Source organism: Rhinopithecus roxellana, chromosome 19, assembly GCF_007565055.1.
Source record: "Rhinopithecus roxellana isolate Shanxi Qingling chromosome 19, ASM756505v1, whole genome shotgun sequence".
NCBI lineage: Eukaryota > Metazoa > Chordata > Mammalia > Primates > Cercopithecidae > Rhinopithecus > Rhinopithecus roxellana.
In genome coordinates this window covers 5,106,867-5,121,614 of record NC_044567.1, presented here as the reverse complement: position 1 = coordinate 5,121,614, position 14,748 = coordinate 5,106,867, and the positions used below count along the sequence as shown (strand labels likewise).

Genomic DNA, 14,748 nt, shown 5'->3' with positions numbered 1-14,748 from the left:
CTCAAAAAAAGAAAGAAAGAAAGAAAGCAACATAACACATCTTACTGACTACACACAAAAACACAGCATATAAAAAACTGTTTCCAGCTATATTCCTTTTCAGAATCTTGTTAGTGAATGACAAAGAGAAAAAATTCAGCAACTCCTTCAGTATACAATTTTATAAACTGAGTTTGACTCTTGGGGAGAGAAAGTGGTGATGGTGCTGTCCCTTGTCTCCTAGAATTAGTGACTTCGAGTTACATCTCTGCTGCATTATATCTTTGTTTTCTTGGTGGTGGCATTCTTGGGTTTCAGTTGGTGGGGAGAGAAAAGCCTCATGCTGATAATGTACTGAAAGTAAATGAAATTAAATAAGCGAAGCAGTGCTCATCACTACTTCCTCCCCCCTGGGTAATTCAATTCAAGCTCTCTCTCTGATGGCAACTCACAGGGGCTGTCTCTGTCACCCCGCTGGGGCCTGGAGTCTTAACATCTAAATAAAAGTTTCACTCAAGCATTTTTTATGCTCCTGCCAGCAGGATCAGTGAGCTGGTGTGGGCACATTAATGTAATATTCATACTCACAGACTCTCCCTGCACACGAGGCAATGTCTTCCTATTTTCATAATTATAGATGTTCCATAAAATGGCATTTAAATTTGCATTAAAAAAGGAGGTTTGAATTCTAATAGAACATTTAATATGTCTTTTATGATTCAGACTCTTGGCATCTTTAACAAGGAGCTGTGTCTCCAAGTTTAACAAGACCTTTAGAAAGAAAAGAGAAAAAAAAAAAAAACCTGTGGGAAGAAGAGATGGAAACTCAGTTTATGGGATCATGTTTTCCTCATCTCCCTATGTCTTTCATTTAATTTTTAGGCCTCCAGGAGCAATTTTTTTTTTTTTTTTTTTTGAGACGGAGTCTCGCTCTGTCGCCCAGGCTGGAGTGCAGTGGCCGGATCTCAGCTCACTGCAAGCTCCGCCTCCTGGGTTCATGCAGTTCTCCTGCCTCAGCCTCCCGAGTAGCTGGGACTACAGGTGCCGCCACCTCGCCCGGCTAGTTTTTTTTTTTTTTTTTTTTTTAATTTTTTAGTAGAGACGGGGTTTCACCGCGTTAGCCAGGATGGTCTCGATCTCCTGACCTCCTGATCCGCCCGCCTCAGCCTCCCAAAGTGCTGGGATTACAGGCTTGAGCCACTGTGCCCGGCCGCAATTTTTTTTTTAAGAGACAGGATCTCGCTCTGTCACCCAGGCTGGAGGGAAGTGGTTCAATCACAGCTCATTGCAGCCTTGAACTCCTGGACTCAAGGCTGGAGTGAAGTGGTTCAAACACAGCTCACTGCAGCCTTGAACTCCTGGACTCAAGGGATCCTCCTACCTCAGCCTCCCAAGTAGCTGGGACTACAGGTTTGTGCCACACCTGGCCTCCCCAGGAGCAATTTTTTGACAGCACTTCAGAGAGCCTTCTCTTCTATAACTGGTCCTCACCCCACGCAATGCCTCTCCCTCAGTAGAATCTGCTACTGTTTCCTTGGAGGTTGTTTCCAGAGGGGTAGGAGAAATGAAAGAACCCTAGAAAAATAAATTTTCCTTTGCTGCTGTTCATCTCACACGTGCACCCTGAGATGGACTAAAAGGATTTATGGCAACCACATAGTTTGCTAACTGTGAAACACACAAATGAAAGTAGTTCACAAATAAGGAGGTTAACAATAAGGACCAATTGGATAAAAAATCTGGCACATAGACACACTTAAAAACAGAGAAAGAGGCTCTTCTGATCTACCTTTCTATAAGCTTGAAACAGCTTTAAAGTAAATGTAATTTTGATTGCATTTTATTTTATTTTATTTTATTTATTTATTTTTTTTTTTTGAGACGGAGTCTTGCTCTGCCACCCAGGCTGGAGTGCAGTGGCCAGATCTCAGCTCACTGCAAGCTCCGCCTCCCGGGTTTACGCCATTCTCCTGCCTCAGCCTCCCAAGTAGCTGGGACTACAGGCGCCCGCCACCTCGCCCAGCTAGTTTTTTGTATTTTTAAGTAGAGACAGGGGTTCACCGTATTAGCCAGGATGGTCTCGATCTCCTGACCTCATGATCCGCCCGTCTCGGCCTCCCAAAGTGCTGGGTGATTGCATTTTAAATTGTCGTAGATGTTATTTTAAAACAAAAAGTAGGAAAGGCACTGAGCAAAGTGCCAGCTTATGGCCACCGTTGAATAAATGTTACTGTAAGAAATGTTCAAAAAACAATTGTTTGAAAAAAAGTTATTTCAATCATAACTCTCAAGATACTGTATAGGTGGCCCGGTTGATTCATATGTAGTTATGCCTTACTTTGTTTTGTACGTGGTTTGCTTCATAAATTATTTAAGACAATCCAAAAGAGATTTGGGTTCTGGAACTAAAAGGAATAAATGCTAAAATACCACTAGCCCAATTACCTTCTCTTTCACGTGTCCGTGTGAAGAGATCACCAAACAGGCTTTGTGTGAGCAACATGGCTGTTTATTTCACCTGGGTGCCGGCAGGCTGAGTCCGAAAAAGGAGTCAGCAAAGGTGGTGGGATTATCATGAGTTCTTGTAGGTTTAGGGGCATGGGGTGGATCTCACAAAGTACATTCTCAAGGGTGGGGAGAATTACAAAGAAACTTCTTACGGGTGGGGGAGATTATAAAGAACATTGATCAGTTAGGGTGGGGTAGAAACAAATCACAATGGAATGGAATGTCATCGGGTAATCTATTTTCACTTCTGTGGATCTTCAGTTGCTTCAGGCCATCTGAATGTCTACGTGCAGGTCACTGGGGATATGATGGCTTAGCTTGGGCTCAGAGGCCTGACATTCCTGTCTTCTTATATTAATAAGAAAAATAAAACAAAATAGTGGCAAAGTGTTGGGGCAGCAAAAATGTTTGGGGATGGTATGGAGAGATAATGGGCGATGTTTCTCAGGGCTGCTTCGAGTGGGATTAGGGATTAGAGTGGGAGAGATTAGACTGAAGAAAGATTTTTGGATAAGGGATGATATTGTGGGGTTGTTAGAAGGAGCATTTGTCATATAGAATTATTGGTGATGGCCTGAGTGTGGTTTTGTATGAATTGAGAAACTAAACAAAAGACACAAGGTCCGAATAAGGAGAAAAACAGGTATTAAAGGACTAAGAATTGGGAGTACCAGAGACATCCAATTACAGAGTGTCAAAGGGGGTTCAGCGTAATTATTTGCTTGGTTGGCGAGTTTTTGGGCTCTATCCTTGAGTTTTTTATGTTGTCATATACCAGGCCAGATTGATTTAGGTAAAAACAACATTCTTCGTTTAAAAATATACAGTTATACACCTTCATTTTGCCTAATTAAGAAATGTAGAGTGTGTTCTTAAAAGAGCCTTTTTTTTTTCATTCTTCTTTCATTTTATTTTTTGAGAAGTAAATTCCTTTTTGTCTCTATCCTTTGTCCCTCCCTTCTGTGAAGTAAGTACAAACCCCAGTGGAGGAAGATGGATTAGGATCTTGACTTCTCAATAAATTTGTACCTAACCAGGCTAATTGAAAGCCAAGAATGTTAGCAGCATGCGATTAAAGGCTGATGTAAATTTCAGGGTATTGTGAAGGCTTCTACAGTTCTTAGATTCTTTCTCATACTTTTTTGTTTTGTTTTGTTTTGAGACGAAGTCTCGCCTTGTCGCCCATGCTGGAGTGCAATGGCATGATCTCGGCTTACTGCAACCTCTGCCTCCCGCATTCAAGCAATTCTCGTGCCTCAGCCTCCCGAGTAGCTGGGATTACAGATGTGTGCCACCACGCCCAGCTAATTTTTTGTATCTTTAGTAGAGACGAGGTTTCACCATGTTGGCCAGGCTGGTCTCGAACTCCTGACCTCATGATCTGCCTGCCTCAGCCTCCCGAAGTGCTGGGATTACAGGGTGCCACTGGGCCCGGCCTTTTTCCCATACTTTTAAGAAATCAGGATTTGGCAGTTATTGCTAAGTTCAGCTTGCATAGCCCTTCTTGTATGAACTTAAAAAAATTTATGTTCACAGAGGTGGCTGTTTGTTAGAAGAAAAAAAAATTGAGTGTGTGTTTATTGCTCCCTCTTAGGTGACTACGTTTATGGTGGAGTCTATTACTCATTAAAGCTGTCTGTGCTGGTTGTTATTCATTTGACTTTTGATTATCTCAATGAGGTTTATACAATTTAGAACTTATATCCATAAAAAAATTATTAATTTTGGCTGGGCGTGGTGGCTCACACCTGTAATCCCAGCACTTTGGGAGGCCGAGGTGGTTGGTTCACTTGGGGTCAGGAGTTTGAGACCAGCCTGGCCAGCATGGTGAAACCCCATCTCTACTAAAAATACAAAAAACATTACCCAGGTGTAGTGGCACATGCCTGTAGTCTCAGCTACCTGGGAGGCTGAGACACGAGAATGGCTTGAACCTGGGAGGCAGAGGTTGCAGTGAGCCATGATAGAACCATCACACTCCAGCCTGGGTGACAGAGCAAGACTCTGTCTCAAAAAAAAAAAAAAGAAAGAAAAAGCAAGAAAATTTATTTTTCCTTCCAATCATATAGAAATTGTTTTATTTTGTACTGTGTTTAAGCAATTGCCCTTGTGTACTCTGTTATTAATGTGAATTATCTAAAGTAGCGTAAATAAATGAAAATTTTGCCAGGTTTCAATAAAGCACTTTGCCATTGGTCCTTTTAGGAATGGAAGACATCGTAAAAGGAGCTCAAGAACTTGATAACATAATCAAGCAAGGATACTTGGAGAAGAAAAGCAAAGGTAATGGTCAGACCCCCAGATTTCAGAACATTCCAGGAAGGGAAGGGAAGTGAGGAAAAAGAAAGCTAACACATTGGGTGCCTTCTCTGTGCCCGGTACTGTGCTAGGCAGATACAAGGCAAAAGTAATGCAAGGAAAGGAAAGGAATCTGGTGTTTGTGTGTAGGCTAAAGAGAGATGTCCCAGCCTTGAGCAGACCATAAGCTTCATCAAGATAGGGATGGTTATATCCTGCTCACCTCTGTATCCCCAGTGCCTGGTATGTGACAGGTGCTTAATAAAACTTGTTGAATCAATGAATAGTGTTCTTGTCCTCATCTCTCAGTGTGCTCCCACTGGGTAGTTATATCATATGTGAAGCAGCCTGCTTTCAAATTTCAGACAAGCCCAACTCTTTTGTTTTTTGTTTTTGTTGTTGTTGTTGTTGTTGTTTGAGACAGAGTCTCACTCTGTAGTGCCGTGGGTGTGATCCTGGCTCACTGCAACCTCCACCTCCTGGTTCAAGCGATTCTGCTGTCTCAGCCTCCTGAGTAGCTGGGACTACAGGTGTGCACCACCATGCCCAGCTAATTTTTTGTATTTTTAGCAGAGATAGGATTTCATCATGTTGGCCAGGCTGGTCTTAATCTCCTGGCCTCAACTGATCTGCCCGCCTCAGCCTCCCAAAGTGCTGGGATTACAGGCATAAGCCACCACACCTGGCCTTTTTTATTTACTTATTATTATTATTATTATTTTAAGATAGGATCTCCCTCTATTACCAAAGCTAGAATACAGTAGTACCATCATAGCTCACTGCAGCCTCCAATCCTGGCTCAAGCAATTGCTCCCACTTCGGCCTGTCAAAGAGCTGGGACAACAGGTGCACACAACTGTGCCTGGCTATTTTATTATTTTTTATAGAGACAAGGTCTCACTTTGTTGCCTAGGCTAGTCTCAAACTCCTGGCTTTAAGCATACCTCCCATCTCAGCCTCCCAAAGTGCTGGGATTACAGACCTGAGCCATCACTTCTGCCTTCAAACCCACCTCTTGACCTTTAACTCAATTAATTAGAATAGGTACCACTAGAGTTGGCATCTCAGGTTTAACACTCAACAGGCAAATTGACTCAGCACAAAAAAAAAAAAAAGAAAAAAAAAAGCTCTTTCATGGCCATGGCCTGGAGAATCATTTTTCTTTGTCAAAGGCAACACATAAAGATATAATGGAGAATTTGAAAATGTACAGGATGAGATAAGAACCCAAAAGATATAAAAGAGGCTAGATAAAAAGACAGCTGTGGGGCACAGAGCAGGCACCCCTGTTTAGAACTTGGACCTTTAACTGAGCTAGTCCCCTGGACCCTGAGTCAATATGGGATAACCTGTGGGAGTGAAAAGGAGGGTTTTATAGTCCATTAACCTGGGAAATAAAACAATAACACACTGGACTGTATGTTGTTGGATTTTACAGACTCTTCAGTGATGGTAGTTACCTGAATTTATGTCCCCTACTGCTGTTCTGTTTAGATCATAGTTTCTTTGGATCGGAGTGGCAGAAGCGATGGTGTGTTGTCAGCAGAGGTCTCTTCTACTACTATGCTAATGAGAAGAGTAAGTGTTCTTCATTTACACAGCAGCATCTCACTCCTGGATGCAAACACTTCGTAAATTCTCAAGCACTTAGATCTCAAGATAGCAGTCCTTAACTAACACCCATAAAGGGACATGCTTAGGAAAGAGATAGGCATGGGCAAATAATACCTTGCCCATCACCGAAAAAGCAGAACCCAATTTAGAAATTATTTCACCTTTAAACACTAAGAGTGTGGTCAGCACATCAAAGAGTTATCTTTTATTATGATTAGCAACACATTATCAAAGTTGAATGTTTTGATTTTTAAAAAAACAAATAAAAAGAACTTCAAACTCTTTACAGGTATCAATACCATAGCTAAAATATTGAAATAAATTAATTCTGAGAAAGACTTAAAGAACTTAAACAATGGCCCAGAAATTGAACCCCCTAAGGGCATGCTCCCAGCTTTATCCTAATGACTACTAGGAAGTAAGTAGTCCAGTGGATATTCCTATAGCCATGGAATATTGAGACCCAAATGGTTGCTGTACCCAAGGCACGCCCTTCAGCCAGATGACAGCAGCAATGAAGTGTTGACTCAGGCCAGAGATAGTGTCTTAATGAGCCACCACTGACTTAAGTCAACACTCATGAGCTAACCCTAGAAGACCTCCCATCCATGTTTAACGTAATTGATTGGTTTATGAAAAGGAATAGAGGTTATAAGCACAATAGGAGGCAATTACAAATAAATACAAGCTAAAAATTATTATTATAGATGAATGCAAACTTTCGAATAGAGGATACACTTCTACAGAGTTGGACTGCCCCAGGAGTAATTCTAAGAAACAAGAGGGAGACAAAGTTTAAAAAACGTCAATTCTTGGCCGGGCGCGGTGGCTCACGCCTGTAATCCCAGCACTTTGGGAGGCTGAGGTGGGCGGATCACAAGGTCAGGAGATAGAGACCATCCTGGCTAACACGGTGAAACCCTGTCTCTACTAAAAATACAAAAAATTAGCCAGGCGTGGTGATGGGCACCTGTAGTCCCAGCTACTCAGGAGGCTAAGGCAGGAGAATGGCGTGAACCCGGGAGGCAGAGGTTGCAGTGAGCTGAGATCGTGCCACTGCACTGCAGCCTGGGTGACAGAGCAAGACTCTGTCTCAAAAAAAAAAGCATCAATTCTTGTTGGGGCTTTCCTTGTGCTGTGCACCTTCGAACAGAGGCCAGCGATACAGATTGAGTAGAGCCTTCTTTTTCCTTGCAATCTTTTTCTGTTTCTCCTTTCTTATTCCTTCCTCAAACTTAGTCCTCTCCCAGTGCCTGGATATCCAATGTAGGAAATAATCAGACACCCACCCAGTTGCCTTTGTACTTCCTGCACCTGCAGTACTAAGGTAGTAGAAAGAACTACAGCTTTGGGCCAGGTGCAGTGGCTCACGCCTGTAATCCCAGCACTTTAGGAGGCCAAGGCAGGCAGATCATGAGGTCAGGAGTTCAAGACCAACCTGGCCAACACAGTGAAACCCCGTTCTCTACTACTAAAAATACAAAAATTAGCCAAGCATGGTGGCGGGTGCCTGTAGGCTGAGACAGGAGAATTGCTTGAACCCAGGAGGTGGAGGTTGTGGTGAGCCGAGATCACTCCACTGCACTCCACCCTGGGCAACAGAACGAGACTCTGTCTTAAAAAAAAAAAAAAAAAAAAAAAAAAAAAAAAAAAAACACTGAATCTTTGCTAAGTTACTTGAAATCCTTAAGATTTGCCCTTGGGCTTGGTAGCAATTGCCTCATGCTGCCTCCCTGCCTGCAGTAGTTATCACAGACCTTTGCCTGCCTTTCACCATCCTACATCCTTCAGAACCTTTCCCATTTAGGGGCAAAGGCTAAAGCCCTGTTCGGAAAGGATAACAGCATAGTTTGTAAACTGAGCTACAAGTCCCGTGTGTCCTTCCAACCCCCAACCTGCTCTCAAACCCAGCAACCACAATTTCTCCTCTAAATTATAGGCATACAGCCAAGCCAGTTGTTCTTTTCTTATTTTAAACCTTCAAACTAATATGACATTTGTCACTGTAAATATGTTCATCATTTCTTTTGCATTTAAATAAGTGGTTGGCATATCTAGATATAAAACCAGGTGTGTCACATCTGTTCATTCAGAATCTTCCATACTCACGGTGAGAGAGGAGGGGGGGAGAGTAAGAGCAAGAGACTCAGAGGCTTTTATTGACCATTTTGCCATCAGGGTGAAATAAAATCTGGTGACCAAAGAAACAACAAAACATTTTAGTGGCCGATTAGAACAAGGAGAGATACTTTAACAAAAAAGATTCTGGTGTCAAAAAGCACTGTTCCATGGCTCCCTTCTCACCAGTTATTTCTTATTGTGCCCATGACATTTTCTTAGTAAGAATAGTGTTTGTGTATTTCTTTTAGCTCAACCAGGTGAGGACAGAGTCTTTTTTCTTCTTTTTTCTTTTTTAATATTGTCATCACACTGCCATCCTTCTCATCATTATCATCATCCAAAAGCATTTATTAAGCAATTCATTTCACATGATATAGAGCTCAAAGCATCCCAGACACTGTGGTTCCTGTTCTCTATGTGTTCTGCCTGAACCACACAATGAGGACAAAAAATTCTTGAGAGCCACCTCCTCTTTTTCTGTTTCTAACACTTTTTTTTGGTAGTGACAAGCAGAATAGTCTCTCTTCACTTAGGGTCCTTTTCCTTTTATCTCCTTCCTCGTCATCTAATAATACTCAACATTATTCTGCTGCTTCTCAGGTTGACCTCTTACAAGGAGGATAAATACTGAGTTTTAATCATTCTCCCTCTAGCATAAATTCCCACCTGACCAGCAGGGAAGGGGGAGAGAAATTTAGCCCAAATGCTACATAGGGCATGGGAGGCGATTCCGGGACCTTATAATGCCCCCCTGTGCTGCTGTCCCTCCCCTCAAATGTGAGCTCTGCTGGCCCTGATAATAATGTTTCAGCTCTATAATAGCCTTCAAGAGCCTCACATTTACAGCCACACTCTCCCTGCTGTAATAATTCCTTCTTTCTGTTATTATAGATCTCTTAACATTCTAATAAATTCTCTGTCTCTGTTGTACTCTTTTGGCAAAATAACCTTTCACGTTGCATTTCCCTAGCTTGGCAGTGATATCTGCCTTACTGTCGCAGTAGCCTCTTCTTAAGCTTCTCTAATAACCTTTCCTTGACTATTGTGGTTCCTCAGGGATGTAACAGCTGTTTCTGTGCTTTTATTTTACATACCTTCCCTTGGCAGTTGCATCTCTCTAGGGATACAGGGAGCTTTCCTGTCTTGCAGGCAAGCAGCCCAAAGGGACCTTCCTCATTAAGGGCTACAGTGTTCAGATGGCCCCCCACCTGCGAAGAGATTCCAAGAAAGAATCCTGCTTTGAACTGACCTCCCAGGATAGGCGCAGCTATGAGGTAGGACGCACCGAGGAGATGGTGATCCTTGTTGGTGTTGCAGTTTCCTTCTGTGTTGCATGTGAGCCATGGTTGCTATGCTGGGTTCCAGCCTTTCTTTGTTACCTGCTCATTTCATACCAACTAAGACCCTATTTCTTGACATGTCTTCACATTTGCTATGCCACACCCTCCCCTCTGTTGCCACTCTCATCCTAGATACAGACTTTGGTTGGCTTCCATCCTTCATTCCTCCCCTTCTCAATTTCACTTCATAGGTGAGATGCTTGTCAGTTGCAGCACACAATCCAATTCCTTACTTATAGTCTCTGATTTTATGGTTTAAATTCCCATTCTCTTTATTTTTCAACTGATTTTCTTCACTTCCTCCCATAAAACCCAAAAAAAGAAGATCTAACTGTAGAGTGAAAAAAAAAATTATTTTCCCATGTTCATCTTGCTATCCAAAATAATCTTCCTGTATGTAGATGCTTTGCATATCTCTGGAAGGATTTCTAAGGTATTGGTGACAATAGTTAGTAATAATAATAATTGAAGGACTAGAGGACCTGGTTGGGGCATGAAAGACTTATTCCTTACTATGCTCAGTTTGAATCTTTACCTCATTATAAAATTAATTTGTTTCATTTTATTTTTGCCATCTTCATCCTGAATGACCAAAAAAATTTAAAAATTTCTGACTGTGGAAATATAGTGATTTTCACCAAAAATGTATGTTTGCATGTGTGTGTGTATTGTTTCCTGCTTTTTGGTAATTTTTATCTTATTACAATTCTATTAAAGCAATTTAGAAAAACTTTAGCTGATGAAAAAGGAAAACACCACCACGCTAAGAGTAAATTAACCACTTAAATAACCCTTTTCGTCTTCAGACTTTTCTCAGCATTCTTCTTTTTATTTCTACAGTATCTTAACTCTTATTTTGTTAAAGGACCTAGGTCTTCATTATGTAATTTCCAGAAATTTTTAAAAATTTGAACTAAAATTTTTCTATAGAGTCCTTTATGAATATATATAATATAGATCTATGCACTGAATATGTTCCTAGTTATTTTTATTATTATATTCTGATAGTAACACATCCAGATAAAAGTTTATGTAACAAGTCTAAACCAGTATTTCTAGAAATGTTTTTATAGAAATTTGTTTTTAAGAAATCAAGAATAACAATGTCTATTAATAAGTATTATGCAGGAATCCAGTTTCTTTGTGTAGCAGATATCTTTACCTTATCCTAATGGTCAGATAATTAAAATATTGTTAGGGACAATTATTTCAAGTTGATTCATTTAAAATAAAAAACTTACTAAGGGCTGATGCTTGACTGGCCTATTTTGTAAATCTTTGGCCTATTGAATCCAAATCATTACCATGGTCCGTGGATTCTTCTTCTACAATATCCTTCGGCTCTTTCCCTTCTTATTTATTCCCACAGCTATCACAATAGTTAAGTTCCTGTCACTTCATCCAGAGGACCAGTTGGTCTTCTGTCTCCAGATTTCTCTATTCCAATCCTTCCTACTCACAGCTATTGAAAGAATCCCCCACTCCCTTTGCTAGAGCTGATAGTGGCTTCCCGTTGCCTACATTTTAACTCTGAACTCCTAGTACTCAGAGCCCTTTTACCAACTCTTCTCTGACCCTCAACTCTCCAACTTCATCTGTTATTGTTCTCCAGTCAAACTGATCTGCCAGCCTTCCCCATAAGTCATGTTCTCATTCCTGTTCTTTTGCACATGGGCCTCCCTACCTAAAATGTCCAACTCTGTCCACCAGTTTCCACCAACTCTTCTTTAAAATCCAACCAAAATGGTATTATTTTAGCAAGCCACTCTGACCCACTCTAGGCAACAATAGGTGCTCCCTGTCTCCTCTTGATATCCAGTTGTTACCAAATGTGCCTCCTTTGTAGTGTTCCCGTTTCGTGTGTGTGGGTTGGTTTGCTTTTTTTTCTTGTAAACTTTTCTCAAATAAATGCCTGATGAAGAAATAGATAATCAAATGAAAGAATGCACATGGACATGAATGTCTGGACTCAAAGAGCTTCATCTCTGAGTACGCAAAATTGCACAAGGGAAAAATCAGTTTGAGTGAAATATTTGGTCTTCTTTCTGTATGTTAATCAGGCAGAGAATCCTGAGCTTTAAACTTGACTCTGAAACTCAGTGGTTCCTCCCCCTTAGACATCCCTGTCAAGATTCATGGAAATTTTAGTGACAATGATAAATTAATTCACTGATTTTTCTGTAGTTTACAGCTACTAGTCCAGCAGAAGCCAGAGACTGGGTGGATCAAATAAGTTTCTTGTTAAAGGGTAAGTGTCACTGTTACAGAAATCATACTTGAGTTCATTTGCAGTTGAAGTTATGTTGCATAAATATAATCTATAGACTTCAGTATGTATTTTTTCTGCCCTTTCTCACCTCTGCCTTTCCTACCACATTCCCCATATTACAACAACAGATAGTACTATGTGTGAATGAGAAGGTAAAGACGGTATCAACCTTGGGAGGACCTCTGGTATCATAGCTCATCCACCTACCTACAGGCAAGTCTGTAATATTCAAAATCACTAGACAAGAAGATTCTAAAAATCAGCTCAGCCCAATTCAGTGTCTCCTAACCCCTTATATTCTGGAAAGGAAATTATAATATCCAACTTAAAGTCATCTAGTTGCAAATGAGGTTCAAAATCTTCTTATTTTAGTCTTAGGAGGAAGTAGAAATCTAAACCAATCTAGATGGTCTTCAGAGACATTGGACATTAAAAACAAATTGCTATTTCCCAAGCCACAATAAGATGTTCCTTGCTTTGGGATGGGAAGAGTCCTGCCTGAAGATGGTAAATGACTGCTCTTAGAGTACCCTCTGCTGGCCAGCCTGTAGGCAAAGCAGAAACGGTGGCCAGGGAAGCCTTATCTGGGAGTGGCCTGTCAGGTAGAAGAAGCCAACGTTGAGTGAGTCACTTGGTATTAGATAATCCTTACCTACCATCACGGCAGGACCCTACCTCTGTTCTGCAGAAAGGCAGAAACACCAACTTTATACATGGCCCAAGACCTAGAAAGACACACGTCGACCTAAAAGTGCCAAGCCTTTTCATCTCAGTGTTTTATTCTGCTATAAGATTTTATTGTGGATAAAAAGAAGGAAGCACCAGAGCTTTAATTACAAGAATTGCCTGTTTTACTCAGTTATGCCTTTGCTATCACAAAAAGAAACTATTGCATCTACCAACAGCGTCACGTATAATAGACTGGAACTAGGCAAACATGAACATTGATGGCGAGACTACAGGGTACACTCTCATCTAGGTGCCTTGGATTTATGCGTGTAATATACCCCTAAGTGTGTAAACCTCAATAAAACTCAAAGCAGCTTTATTGAGCTGTACCCTGTGGTACTTTCAGAATCCCACATTGAAGAAATTATTCATTCCATTTTATTTTAAAACAAACAAAATAATAACATATGGTTTAAGCCACAAATGTGTTTTTGATCTTTTCCTCTTATGTGGTGGCACCAAAATTCAGATGAAAATTGTTGCAAAATCTTTATTAAAAGCCTAATCAAGCCAAACAGTTTTATTGCATTTTGAAATGAACGTTGGACGTCTCTCCATCCTTTCCTTCCCCAGAGTAGGCAGACTGCAATCGCCCATCCTACAGAGGGCCCTCAGCAGGGTTTCAGAGAGCACTTTGTAGTACACATCAGAGAATGAACATACCCAGTTCCCCATTAAAATAAAAAACCAATCTCCCTCCCCTGCCCTGGTGCTCCCCAGTGCTGTAATGGCTCAACACCTTCTATGCAGTGACCCACTTTAAGGTCAGCTAGACTGTGCAGTTGCAAAAGGACATGGTAACTGCATTGTTCAGCCATTCTATTTGGTCTTGTATTACTGTTATATTTTTCCATACCCCATTTCTTTTTCTCTTCCACTGTTGCCCATTTTTTTCTCTGCAAACAAATTTGTCTGAAATTCTGCAGTGAAATCCCTGGGGAGATGAGCTTCTGACAGCTCCAACACCCTACAGAGGCCACCTTAGTTCCCATGGCCTGAGCACCCTGGAGGACTGCAAGCCTTCACTCACCCTTCCAGTTTTCTACTTGATGAGCTGTTTGCAGCACACTGGCTTTTCCTCTTCTGGCCTATTTTCTTCCATTCGCCTCCTGTTCTCATTCATACACCCATACTTTTCAGGCTGCTTCACCCTGATCAAGTTTTATTGCAAGGAAGGATTTATGCTGATGGTTTAAACCTGACGCAGTGCTATTCCGGCCTTTTCTGTAGATTTCCTGCCACCAAAGCCCACATTAGAAATAATAGCATTTAACCTGGTGTTTCATTTTCTTTTGACATATTTTACTCTCATCCCTCCTCCTCCTTCTCCCTCTTTCCTTTCCTGTCTTATTATTTTCTTTTTCTCTGTTTCTTGATTCATTCTCATCTTTGCCCTGGCAGATCTGAGCTCCTTAACCATTCCATATGAAGAAGACGAGGAGGAAGAAGAAAAAGAAGAGACATATGATGATATTGATGGTTTTGACTCCCCAAGTTCTGGTTCCCAGTGCAGACCCACTATCTTGCCTGGGAGTGTGGGGATAAAAGAGCCTACAGAGGAGAAAGAAGAAGAAGATATTTATGAAGTCTTGCCAGGTGAGAAATTTTGTCCTCTGATTATCTTCTGCTAGTTTCGGAAACTCATGACCTGGAGGAAGAATAATAACTTTGAAAATTCCAAAAGAAGCCAAATCGAACCTTCATCCTCTGAAGGAGATAATGTGGGGAGCTTTATAAGATTGTAGGGAAGCAGGTAATGAGGCTCTGCCTTGCCCTGGGAGCAAGAAGAATTTGATTAGAGAGTGTCTTCTATCCATGCCATGTGAAGTAACTTATTACATGTGTCCACCATGTTAAAAAGTCAAGAATACTTACGTTGGTTTTTATTGG

General features: G+C 41.1%; 1 protein-coding gene across 7 annotated transcripts in view; it reads left to right on the top strand.

The window, feature by feature from the left end:
• SKAP1 (src kinase associated phosphoprotein 1) overlaps positions 1–14,748 on the top strand; it is a 294,324-nt gene that overhangs the window by 230,584 nt on the left and 48,992 nt on the right. For all 7 annotated transcript variants that reach the window (XR_004054889.1, XR_004054888.1, XM_010359237.2 and 4 more), the window contains exons 5-9: positions 4,693–4,770; positions 6,280–6,363; positions 9,670–9,794; positions 12,045–12,108; positions 14,260–14,454. Coding sequence is in view for 5 of the 7 variants with exons in the window: in XM_010359237.2 (XP_010357539.2) it covers positions 4,693–4,770; positions 6,280–6,363; positions 9,670–9,794; positions 12,045–12,108; positions 14,260–14,454 (546 nt within the window). In the remaining 2 variants the exon portion in view is untranslated. The remainder of the gene's footprint in view (positions 1–4,692; positions 4,771–6,279; positions 6,364–9,669; positions 9,795–12,044; positions 12,109–14,259; positions 14,455–14,748) is intronic.